General features: G+C 42.6%; 1 protein-coding gene across 7 annotated transcripts in view; it reads right to left on the bottom strand.

Moving 5' to 3' along the window:
- Positions 1–2213: 2213 nt before the first annotated feature.
- The window catches only part of GRM3 (glutamate metabotropic receptor 3), a 449804-nt gene continuing 438769 nt past the window's right edge, over positions 2214–13248 (bottom strand). For all 7 annotated transcript variants that reach the window (XM_068669971.1, XM_068669969.1, XM_068669970.1 and 4 more), the window contains 2 exons: positions 8403–8577; positions 2214–2760 (listed from right to left, as the gene is read on the bottom strand). In XM_068669971.1, coding sequence (XP_068526072.1) covers positions 2687–2760; positions 8403–8577 — 249 coding nt within the window. In that variant the 3' untranslated portion in view covers positions 2214–2686. The remainder of the gene's footprint in view (positions 2761–8402; positions 8578–13248) is intronic.

Below are 13248 nucleotides of genomic sequence, written 5' to 3'. Positions count from 1 at the left end.
TGAAACTGGATTACTTGAAGCGTCAGGCAATATCACATACCCTGAATCCCAGGTTATTCCAACAGAAAGCTGTAAAAAGCTTTCAAAAAACAAACTAAGTGAAATACAGGAATATCTGGAACATTAAATGGGGCTGGAACTCCAGAAGACCAATGTGCTTTTTTTTTTTTTTTTTTTTGTGTGTGTGTGTGCGTGTGTGCAAAAAAACCCACAAGCAAGTGGCTTTCAAACCCCCTTAGTATTCATAACATGTGTTCTGACACAGACATTAGGTCATTTTCTCAATAGTGCTATCGAAATGAATGAAAACTTGGGGACAATAAGATCCTCACCTGTTATAAATTAGCTTCAGTGATGCCAATTTAGATTTTAGGGGCGCGGTTCATCTGACAGAATGCCATTCTTTTTGGTGTAAACTTCGTGATCTGAACAAGCTGTGCTAGACCTTGCTTAGAGAGATTTATCTCAGTCTAAAGTAGCAAACCAAGGTAAGTCAGGGGACTTGTGCTCACTTCTATCCACAAAGTGAGAAGAGGTTGACTGTCTCATAGGTAGTTATCTATATTGTAGGCAGTGGGTGTTAGGTGAAGTAGATCTGACCCTGATTGTTGCTTCCCATAAAAACTGAGAAGAAATTCTCCCTCGCTTGGGCATTTTTAAGATGCTCATAAAGATGATGTTGATGCAAGCACGTTAACATTATGATCAGATGTTTTGACCTTTTGCCGTACCGTGAACTGCCTCTTATTCTACAAAAGAGCATACAAAGGTCCCATTAATGCCACTGCCCAACTGGAGTTCCTTTGAGGGGTCTTGATTGAGAAAACAATACTCCGAACCTGTGCTGTGCATCAAGGTGGGCACCAGGCCTGAAACATCAGGCACTCTAGAGCTTGTGGAGATAAAGAAGCTGACAGCAGGGCTCGGCATGTAACATGGGTTGAGCAATAGCTATTTGGGGAAAGTCACAGGGATTTCAGTGCTGAACGGTCCAGAGGCTGAAATAGCTGCTCATGTAGCTAGCTGAAGAGGAGTAGACATCTAGACATCTTCACTGGTGAACATGTGGGTATGCAAAAGAATTATTCATCTACCTGTGAGTAGGAATTTTAAGAATGTGTTTAATTTTTACATTCAAAATGACTATTTCCTTTGCCAGTTCAGCCCTAAGGACTTGCACCTTTCAAGAAATGTGTAAAAACCTCTGAAAGTAAATGAAAATTGGGCTCCAGAGAACTTGTACAACCAACATGTATCTCTGGTCTCTGCCTTTCAAGCCTGACTGGTGTTGCCTTTGAAGTCAATGCGACTTTTGCTATTGACCTTAGCTGGAATGAGATCAACGGGAACAAGCCCTTAGGTAAATATGCCCAGACACATTAATCAAAGGTGTGTTTGTTTCCTTAATGACTTATTGGACCCAGCAGAAGGGAGGATTTCAGATTGTTTCAATAGAGCGAGCGTGGCTTGCAGAGAGCAGCTATGAAAGCCAGACTTTAAGCGTATTTTGCAGTCATCTCAGTAGCCACTGTGTGTATGTGTCTCGAATTGTTTGGTTTCAATGCAAAGGTCACCTCAGAGACATGTGCAAAGGTCTCCTACATTTCTCTTTTGTAACTTTTTTTGGTCTCCGTAGCGCTCCAATTACTTTTCACGGCAGCGGTGATGCAGGCAAACGGAACCAGCTTTGTTTTGGCTGGAGGTGTAAAACCGTCTTAGCTAATTTTCTGACAGATTTTATTCTCTCTCTTTGCCAACCTAATCTAAAATCTCTCTGCTTTTTATATGCTACCAGTCTACTCTGGGCTTGACGAATTGAATTCATGCCAAATGAGTGAACCAGTAATCTTTTTTTTTTTTATTTATTTTTTTGCTAATACCTCATTGAGATGCAATTAGACATTTTCACTTTTGGAAATTATCCTGCATTTTAAAAACAAGAGAAGCACTTGAGATGCTTTAATAATGTGCTTTTTTATTATATTTTTTTAAGGAGAGGAAATTTGTACTTGGCCCTGACAAAGCATCCATCATAAACACATACTATGTGATGTGGATTTAGTAACACAGGCACACACTCATACACACCTAAGTGTACACGTACATGCTTAAACTGCAGGCTTTTTATCCTTTCTACCTCCCCTGGTGTTTAGGGAAGTCCCCTCAGGAGCATGATGACCTTGAGGGAGGAAGAAACAAAAATGAAACCATGCTGAAAAACTTTTATCTCTTTATTATTGGTGCCTTTACATTAATACTGCTGTTTTGTGCTGAGAAAAACAACCTGTTACACGTAAGGTAACTGTAATATACAACATAGAAATGCAGTCTAAGTTAATTACAACAAGGAGCTACAAAAAAATTTCGTAGGAAAGAAGTCACCTAACATTGCAACTGTGCTTGCAACAAATCACTCCCTTACTGCAGGACTATGCACGTTGTGAACCATGGCTATTTACACGTCCCTTACAACCGTTAACAACAGAAGGGCTAAAATCAGTCTAAAAAGTTCCAGAACATCACTATATACTGTACAATCCTCAAAAATAATTTATTACACTGTTTCTAAAAAAAGGTACTAGTCTTGTTTTGTTTTCTTTTGTCTTCTGGTGTTTCTGGAGTGCACAACATGTGCAAAATTTTGCCTAACAGTCTAAAAACTCAAGAACTGAACCGCAAGTCACAATCACAGAGATGAGGTGGTGGAGTCCAGGACTTCCCTTCCATTGCAGACGGTCGGTACGTACATACTAGCAGATGCTGAAAGAGAAAGAGAGGAGAAAATCAACTAACTTTGGGGGTGACAGAATCACAATGCATAGGATTAGGATCTGGACCATCTCACCCAATTTAACTAAGATACCCAATAACAAGTCACTGGCAGAGGTGACTTTGTCAGCTGTGGGGCTGCTGGAGGTGTGCTTGCACCTCTAGGAGACAATTCAGATCTGAGGCTGAGGAACCCTCTGGAGGAACCTGATTTTTCTTTGCTAAGAGAGCTTAAGGTGATTAAGCTTGATGAAGAAGTGTCTGAATAAAATGCCTGAAGTTTTTTTTTTTTTTGTTTGTTTTTTTGTTTTTTTTGGTGATGATTCTGGGCCATAGGTCTCAAATCGTAACATTTTGCATGGTAGCGTGAACGAATGTAGCTAGAGTGGTGCAAAGATATCTCTGTAGAGTAAAATGTGAACCTGTGGATTTTTCATTTCTTCTTGGCATGAATTGATCCTACAAGCTTTCATGTGATTGGAGTGGACATTCCTGAAATAAAACACATGCATTTTTAAATCCAGGAGAGAATTCACCTCTGCACATTAGAGCAGTGTGTTACTCTATTTTTAATTACAAAAAAAAAATAATAAAAAATCTATGTGCATATTGGATGGAATTAATATTTTTTAAATATCTGAATTTGAAAGCAAAATTATTTCTCACGTAGTCCCAGAATATTTTGTGGCCATAATCCCCTTGATTTCTAGGATCTCTGGATCAGGATCCAGTGTGCATCCAGAGGTAAGAGCTAAATTCTGTTTCTCTTCCCTATCTATATTGCCTAATGTTTTTTTCAACGTTTTCATTGCTTCAGTGATATGACAATTGAATCTGAGTACCAGAATCTGTTTTCAAATGTAGTTGTATTTTGACTGTAGGATGTATTACCATTCTGCCAAAGACAGGTGGTTTTTAATTCAAAAGCAAGCTGGTTTGTCCATCTTTGTAAAAATTATCCACCGGGCATCAGGAATGTGTTTTCCGATGCTCTGTGACATCTCTGCTTACAGCACCATAAAGCTGTTTTTTGAAAGATACATTGGGTTAATGATAACAGTGACCCCGAGAAATGTGATGCCTTCATCAAAGAAAACACACAGCAAGCAATGACTTAGTAAACTCAATCATCCAGTGTAAAAAGCAATTTATGTAGCTGACAAGGGCATGCTCACTCTTCCAAAACTGGTGCTGGCTGCAGTCTTGGTTGCAGACTGGTTCTCTAAATACTCTCAGCATCATTTTCAGAATAGATCATTATTTCTTCAAATAAACTCCTATTTCTAATTCTTCCATTGATGGAGTAAATATTTCATGGAAAATAGAACTGCTTTAACATGACAAATTTAGAGGAAGCCATGGACTAACCTGATACTCCGAGGGTGGGACATACCCTAATAAGCTGAAGAACCAAGAATGAGCCCTTGATCTGAATGAGATGAAATTTCATCTCTCACAACTTGTATCTGTGCTTAAATCTGTGGGCAGAAGGGGACAGGACCTCAAGTCCAGGATTTTATGAAAATTAGCTATCAGGTTTTAATTAGCTATACTTGGTTTTTAACTGGAGATAGCCTGGCAGTACACTGACCTGAAGTTTTTCTTATTGTTATTTTTATTACCACTTAATATAGGCAAACAGAAAAATCCGTACTACTTAGGAGACTTGTTTTAAACCCTAGTTCTTCTCCAGTATTACTACAGGCAAAAGCATTTAGGTTCTGTCAGAATCAGTCGCCCACCCAGAACTTTTTTAGCTTCAGGGGCTCTTTGAAGTCCAGCCCACTAAAGAGTATGAATAGCACAGTAAGTGGTTCAGGAGGATGCCAAATCTGGACAGAGGAATATGGTGGTAGGCGACGAACAAGTGGCCGTGCCTTTTCAGTCCCTAGGCTTTCTTCACAGCATGTGAAAGCACTGCTCTTGTAGTGCTGGGAGGCAGGTGTTAACTGCTGGATGAAGTAAAGGGTTCACACTGAGTGTCCAGCTCTCTCAGTTGTCTGAACAAAAGATTTTACTTTTCCTTACAAACCTTGGCAATCTTAAGCATTGGCACTGTAGAGTTCAGAACTTCATGCCATGTAGCAAGTGCAGGGTCTCCTGAAAGATCGGTAAACCTGCTAGGGACACCTCACCTCCATTTTGCCTTGTGTTCAGGTCATGCAGAAATGTAAGACAAGACCAGAAGTCTTGATGTGCCTGCAATTCATGCTTTTCATAGGATCACAGAATGGTTTGGATCAGAAGGGACCTCAAAGCCCCCCCAGTGCCACCCTTTGCCATAGGCAGGGACACCTCCCAGCAGCCCAGGCTGCCCAAAGCCCCATCCAGCCTGGCCTTGGGCACTGCCAGGGATGGGGCAGACACAGCTCCTCTGGGCAGCCTGGGCCAGGGCCTCACCACCCTCAGAGTGAAGAATTTGTTCCTAATATATAATCTAAATCTCCTCTCTTTTAGTTTAAAGCCATTACTCCTTGTCCTATCACTATCTGCCCAAGTAAAAAGTTGTTCTCTTTTGATCTCCTCTTTTCCAGAATCAATTTTGATTAGATAATCCAAGGAAAAGAATCAGAGCAAAACCACAAGAGCTCAGCACCACTGTAGGCACCTTGCACCATACCTCTATAGTCAGGCAGACTCAAACTTGTTGTGTGCAACTTCCTCTACCCATGCTCACAGCTGGACAGCTGTGAGTTAATTATGTATAAAAGCCATATATCAGCACTCGTTTGGAGCTAGGGCCAGGCAAAGAAGTTATGAGAGAGAAAATTTACCAGCTTGGCTGTAAACAGTAGCTTCAGTTCTTACTCTGACCCCTGTGGAGGACACCTGGAGGAGTTGAAGTCTGTGTGCAGCTCTCCATGGGGACATAAATGGAGGGAATTACACCTTTGGGCTGTAAAAGCTCAGCCCCCATCATGTAGGTGCTTAAATCAGTCCTGAGCTCTCTAGGAAGGTTTATGAGTGCTGATCTCCTACCTTATGGAAACACCTTTTCTGTGCCCCATAAAACAGTCCCCAGGAAAACTGGGCAAAACTCTGGATAAGGGAAGCAGAATTTGTGCTCTGCCAAAGGTGAATTTTCAGTTCCAAATAAGCATGTATGGATATAAACATTTCAGAGCATGTTGTGTATCTAGGTACACATATATCCTACTTAAAAGTCTCAGCAAGTCACTTGCTGTTCATGGCCCACTCAGCTCATGGCATTAATGACTGATAGAGTAAGGAGGTGGTGGCAGCCCCTAGCCAACAGAGATGGAAAGCCATGGGGGTAAGAAACATACTTTTCAAGAATCCGAGCTGCAAAAGGGTGTAGGGGGACCTCCTGTTCTCTGAAGCTCTGATAATGAACAAGAACTGGCTGTTTGGATGTTGCTGACACCAGAATGCCCTGGAGCTAATTTTGATCAGCCTCATATTAAGCAGTTTCTGACTGATGAAAACACCATCAAGACCAAAGGAGAAATAAGCTGACAGCTCTGGGACTGATGAGAGGAATATTTCAGATTCCTTTTTTTTTTTTTTTTGAATAGATGCTGTGTGGTTATTGATGTTGTCTTGCTGTATGCCTGCTGCCACTGAAGGAACGTACCCAGAGATGAACTGGTAGTGATGAGCAGGTAGAAGCAGGCCGATAGCAGGCATGGAAAGGGCAGTGGTATGGATTAGAATACATTTGTATGACAATGGCTTTGGAGGTTTATGAATGACTACACAGTTTTAAAAAATGCATTACAATCATAAACAAATAAATGGAAGGGTGTGAGGGAGAGTTCTCCTCAAAAATATTGCTGTTAGGATAGATAACAAATTCCCACTGTTATTTCTTTAAATAATCTCCCTAGGTGGGAACTGCTTTTTTTTTTTTTCCATTATATAGGATGGAACTTTTTGTCTCTCTCCCAGGTCCTTTCTGTGTCTTGTGGTCCAAAAAGACCAACAGAGACCATCACGCCTTGTTCAGCCAGGTGTAAGCATGAAAGGCAAAGGAACAAGGAAATCTTTCTAACCACTGAAGTGACAAAAGATTGTAAGACTTGATCTTTATATTTCCCTTAATGTCTTAAAGATACTTACAAACTTGAAAAAGTGAGCTCTTAATCTAAAGGTATAGACTAAGGATCTCAGTTGCATGCATGCACATATACATACCTATATTATCCAGTACTTACAATTAAAAACAAAATATCTAATTCCAAAATGCGATCCTGTACAAAATTGTCCATGAATAAAATGGGTTTCAGACAGCTTATTTAATAGTATGAGGGAATTTAAAAAAAAATAATCAGAAAAAAAAATCTTTACAAAATCCATAGGGGACAAAAATAATCACAGGAGACTTACCACTTTGTCAGATGGCCAAGCTTCTAAAGTTTTTTGGGAAACCATGGGTCTTGCAAGTCCAGCCCCTTTGGGAGTGCTCTGCACTTTAGACATTTAGGGTCATCTCATCCCTCTTTATTTAAGTTTTCAGAAATAGCAAATAATTTTGGATTCTGGAGCCTGGGCTGGATGAGATAGAGGATGTGCAGGGCCACATGGTTGCTCTCTCTTCTTAAGGGCCCCCAGGCATACAAGGCACAGAGTGGTTTGGGAAGGGAGAGCCAGGGATGGCTAGGTTCCCTTTACCTCCTCATCCCTGCCCATCTGACACACTGCAGGGTCTATAGCTTCTTACACATTCTGACTGAAGCCTGTTGTACCAAAAATTTCTAGAAATTTTTGAAAATTGAGTCACATTCAAAAACCTGAGGCTAGATTAATGTGAACTTCCTGGCAAACCTTGCTCTGTGCATCCCCACTTTCTTCTCTCTCTTATTCCTCGTCTCTCTCTAGATGCAGTGTGTTTTTCGACGAGCTATCCAGGTTAGGCATGCTGTCTGCAGAGTTCCATAAGCAAGGTGCTGTGTGCTCCCATCCTTGCTTTGCAAGTTAGACAAGGAAAAAAAAAAGACATATATGTGACCTATTTTTTTTTAAACCCTAAAAATCTCCGAATAACACACCCAGAAGAAGAGCCACAGCCTCATAACAAAATCACAGACATGAGTCTGCTTGGGATGGAGGCACAGGGAAGGAGGGAGGCTGAGCAGGTGAGCTGTCCTTGCAGCACAGCACTGCTTGCTTTTCCCTTCTGTGGCATTTACAAAGGGTGTTGCTCACACTCAGCATACAGAAATGGTTTCTGGCATCCCTTGTACGTGCTTGCTGCAGAATTGGAGCTTTTCCTTTTTAACTCAGGTGATAAAAATCATCAAGAGAGAGCTGCATTGTGGCCTGGGTCCTGCCAGGGTGTCATTTTGATGGGAATACCCCAGGGCAATCTGTTCCTGGTGCTGCTGCCAGAGTGACAGCAAGCGACGGGTCCCCCTTGCTTTGTGCCGAACAGGCTGGAGTTAGAGCCTGCTGCAAGCTCTCTGCTGGCTTCAGTGAGCTTTAGATCAGGCTCCAAGCTCATTCCCATGGGAGGAGGATAGGTTTTTCTCTCCTGACACAAATGAAGTGATGCTTCCATGGGCTACACAGCCCTGCCTACAAAAGGCTTTTAGTTGCTGGTAAAAAAACATCCTCTGCCTTTACCCCACTGCAAGCCCCCATCTTTACAGAAAGGCAACGGTTTTGCTACTTACACTGGGAGTAAGTGGTCCCGGTCCCACTGACACTGAATCTGTTGAGGTGGAGCCTGTGCGTGACCACATTCTTCTGGGGCTGGAAGAGGATGATGTGCACCTTGGGCGCGAACAGGCAGCCCAGCACAACGAAGCCGCTCAGACTCACGGAGATGCACATGGTGGTGGTCTGCACCTGGGAGAGAGCGGGGGCAAAGGGCCAGGTTTCAGTGTGGAAAGCTCGGAAATTCAGAGTGTTAGAAGCATCATCATCATACAACAGTAGGAATCACAATCAGCACTGGTACAGGCTGGCTTGAACATCTGTTTCATCCCTATCTTCCACAATCCTAGGATCGTACAACAGAGCTGCATGGTGCTGATGGTACTCTGTGTCTCTGCATATTATCAAGGGGTGCTTGACCAAGTGTGTTCTCCCTCAGCTTAGCACAAGAATGAGAAGGGTCTCTTTCTTTTACCCTGATACCCTTGATTACCAGTTTGAAGACTGTAGTGCTGCAACTGAGCAAAGCCAGCCACACTGGAAACTAGGCTGCAGGCACAGTGCTTCCACATGGGGTAACATTTGATGCTTCATGCAAAGCATCCATTTGAAAACCTTTTTAGCCTCCAGCTTCAATCCTAATAAGAGAACCTGATCAATCCCTTACTGAGACATAGGTATGAATTTGAGTAAGCCTAAGAACTGGTGACATTTGCCAGGCCGATCCTGAAACGTGCCCTGGGTTTGAGGCAGGGACCTTTGGGCTGAGATGATTTTTTTTTGTAAGTCTACAGGATTTTGGAGTAATTGTCTTGGGCCATTTGTTAGCATAGCTTTTCTGTCACTGTCTATCTTCCTCCTTTTTCACAACTAGGTGCTGGTTTACTGCCTCATTTTCAGTTTATATTCTTTTCTTCCAAGCAGATTCCTTAATTAAGATGTTGAATTAAACTGCCATAAAATCTACTGCTTAATTTGAATGATCATACATCCATGACTCGTTTTGCCTTAGTTACACTCCTGCAGTCCTTGGAGATTAGCCTTCTTCCATGGGAATGCTTCTCATGTCTCCTCATCAGAAATAGTTGTTGCAAAATAAAAATTGGGTACGGAACGGACTTTGTAGCTTTATATAACCACAGAGCACCAAGTGCGTTGTTAGCAGTGAGTAAAATTCATGTCATCAAATAATTAATATTCACTGTTTACCAAAGGTGGATGTGGCAAGTGTAATGGAAAGATGCTCAGATTTCATGAGGTGAGGGATCATGGAAGACCCTATAGGGACATTATGAGAAAGGGACACCTTCTGCACTTTCTAGGTCACCAATCTGTGTTTGGTCCCCAGGCATCTGCCATCACTTCTGAGCAGGTCTTGAACCAAGCACTGTACGGGTAAAATAGGACTAGAAGTTTTCTAATAAAACAAACATCCATCCAGTATTTTCAAGATATGGTCTGTGCCTTCGGGAGCAGCTCAGCTGTGCAGACACAATTACACAGCTGATCAATGAAATGGTTTGGGATAAAAATAGTCCCCCCAGGGTGTCTTTCCACCCGTGTCACTCAGAGGCTCCAGGTGTAATCTAGCCCCACAGACCCCAGTGCTGGCAGAGCCAAGGCAATCCTGCTAGAGCATGCAGGATCTCCCAGGCAGGGGAGTGAGCTCCTGCAGCCAGAATTACCCCTGAAGAAAATGCAGGAAGAAGCTGTCTAAACAGTAGCAACTTCTGACACATGATTTCATTATAACCAGTCTGACTCCCAGACTTTTCCCTTCCTGTGTATCTGCATTTCTTTAGGTTTTGTCTGAGGTAATTGGGTGAAAGAAAAAAAATCCCTCAAGTGTGCTAGGTATTGGAGCTGCTGTGAAATATGTGTGCTTATTAGTCACATCAGGTTTCTTTGTATCTTTGATTCTGAAGGATAACTCCTCGATGAAATCAATGTGGACCTCTGCATGAAAATCAATAGCATCAGTCTTTTCCAGAAGCTCTCATTTAAATTTCTGAGAGTGCAGCCACTGAATACAGCAGTTTCTGGGTTCTGCTTCTGGGACTTTCTGGAAACTAGTTCTGGGATCATTGAGGGATTCCTGGGAAGACTCCAAGGAATGTCAGGGTGTCTTACTGCTGCTGGGAAAAGGATTCCTGTAGGAAGCTGTGACTTCTACCAACCTCCAGCAGCTCCTAAGGAGCTGTCAGCTGCCCTTGATCAAAGAGTGCTGGAGCTTGTGCCCCAGGAGGGTTAGGCACTCATGTTGCAGGTGCTGGGAAGAGCCTTCTGTAAGTGCTGGGCAGCTAATAGGTTCAGCAGCATGCAGAAGTGTGCACAGAAGAGGGTTAGAAATGATGCTGAAGGCTATATTTCTGTGATGGTGGTGTGCCACAGGGCATGGTCCCCAACTGGGACAACTATACCTGACACACCAGAGGAATCAAACCAGACTGAGCTCCTGAGGGGGGATGCAGATCTGCAGTGCTGGAGCTGCAGGGATGCCTGGGGAGAACCGGGGAGGACTGGGAGGTGGTCTTCCTGCAGAAGTTAGAAGATTTCTGCTAATCAACCTGATCTCCTTCTACACTGAAATAACCGACAATGTGGGTGATGAGAAAGTATCTGGTAGTTGTCACTCTCTCCCATAACTTCCTCATTGACAAACTGACGATATGAAAAGTGGGCAGTGGGGTGAACTGAAAACTGACTGGGCTGCAGGCTCAAAGGCTTTTGATCGGTGGCACGAATTCCAGCCAGAGGTCACTCACTGGTGTTGTACCCCAGGGGATGATACCGGGGCCAATGCAGCTTAACACCTTCCTTAACAGCTGGGATTATGGGACGGAGTGCACCCTCAATAACTTTGGAAATGAAACATGAAACAGAACTGGGAGGAGTGGTTGATACACAAGAGAGCTGTGATTCAGTAGGACCTCAGCAAGCTGGAGAAATGGGTAGTTAGGAAACTCACTGACATTCACTGAAGGGAAAAGCACAGTCCTGCAGCTTGGGCAGGATAACCCCATGTACGAGTATGAGCTGGGAGCCAACTAACTGAGAAGCAGCTTTGCAGAGGAGGTACTGAGGGCTGTGGTGGACAGCAAGTTGATCATCAGCCAGCAATGTGCCCTTGCAGCTCTGGGTAAGTCTCCTGGTAGGCCTCCTGGGCTGCATTAGGCAGAGTGTTGCCAGCAGGTCCAGAAACGCATCCCTTTCCCTCTTCTCAGCACTAGTGAGACACATTTGGAGTGCTGTACCTAGCTCTGGACTGTCCGGTACAAGAGAGACATGGATCTACTGAAGTGAGTGCGGCAAAGGGCCACAAAGATGATTAAGAAACTGAAGCAACTGTCTGTGAGGAGGGGCTGAGAGAGACGGGGTTGCTCAACCTCAGAGAAGAGAAGGCTGAGATGGATCTTATCAGTGTGCATGTGTGGGAGGTGGGAGGAAAGAAGAGGGAGCCAGACTCTTCCCAGTAGTGCCCAGTGACAGGACATAGGCCATTGGCATAAAATGAAATAAGGGAAATTCTCTTTAAACATAACTATGAGGATGGTCAAATGTTGGTACAGATTGCCCACAGAGGCTGTGGAGTCTTCACCCTTGGAGATATTCAACACTCAACTGGCCATAGCCCTAAGCAACCTGTTGCAGGTAACTCTGCTTTGAGCAGGGAAGGTTGGTTGAAGCAATCTGGAGTGGTCCTTTCCAACCTTGGTGCTCATGGGAAGACAAAATGTGTGTGTAAAAATCCCACAGCTGACCTCATGATCGAATCACTATGAGTTCAACTGTAAACTCTTCCCTCAGAATTTCATTTGCTGGTAAAATTGATTTTATTTAGGGAAAAAAAAAAAAGTAATATTGGTCTTGAAAATATAAGCAAGCTTAGTCTAGAAGAAAAAAACACAGCTATACTATAAACCCTTATCAAAGTAGAGGAGGCCTTAACTAAATAGCAGGATTGTTTGGTGGGTAGATCTGTAAGATGTAAAGATGCATGCTATCCCAACACATCTAACATGCTGTCTGGTGCTTCTCATATAGGGTTCATACAGGGACATTTCCACATCATTATTGGTAGGGATTAGTATTATATATATATGTACATATATATACATATATATATATATGTATATTTGAACTGAATTTGAGGCCAACACCAAATCTTGGGATACATTTCTAGAAGTTCTCCCCCTTATTTTTTTCAGAAGTGTGAGTCCTAGTAATGAATCTCAAGCCAGTCAGCATTTACTTTTTTCTTTGCTAATATTATGTTTCTCTAATATTATGTTTTCTCATTAGTGATGCCACCAGTATCAGTATACATTAGGACGGCAAACGTTGATTTGTAGTCTACATGTGATACTTCATGGAAAGTAAATGAGATTTTCAAAGGAAAGCCAAAAATATACTCATATAGAATGGGATTTTTAAAAAGTTCCTGACATGTCATGAAAGTATCAAAAAGGTGTCAAATTAATTTTCTGTTATCTCAGTAGGACTCAAGTTGTCTTATTTGGAACCCTTTATTTAAATTAAATCCCCATAGGTGCTGCTGAAAAATCCCACTCAGGAGACGAGGCTAAAAATATTGCTTGAGCAATTGTCATGCTCCTCTTGACCATTAGTGCCTGTGCTGCCCACTTGTGTGACAGTCCGCACCAATATTACCTTCCTTCTGTGTCTATCTTCCTGATTACTTTGAGTGTCAGGAGCTTTTCCCCAGTGCACACCTTAAACTTTTCCTTCATTAGCTTCAAGTCATTACTCTCCATTCTAACTTCTCCTGAGACTGAATAATTCTTTTCTCTCTTTTTGTTGCCTTGAAATTATTTATAGTCTATGATCACGTCTCCCTGGGTT

This window comes from Anas acuta, chromosome 1 (assembly GCF_963932015.1).
Source record: "Anas acuta chromosome 1, bAnaAcu1.1, whole genome shotgun sequence".
Lineage (NCBI taxonomy): Eukaryota > Metazoa > Chordata > Aves > Anseriformes > Anatidae > Anas > Anas acuta.
The sequence above is the reverse complement of the archived record's forward strand: the minus strand, read 5'-3'. Positions and strand labels throughout refer to the sequence as shown.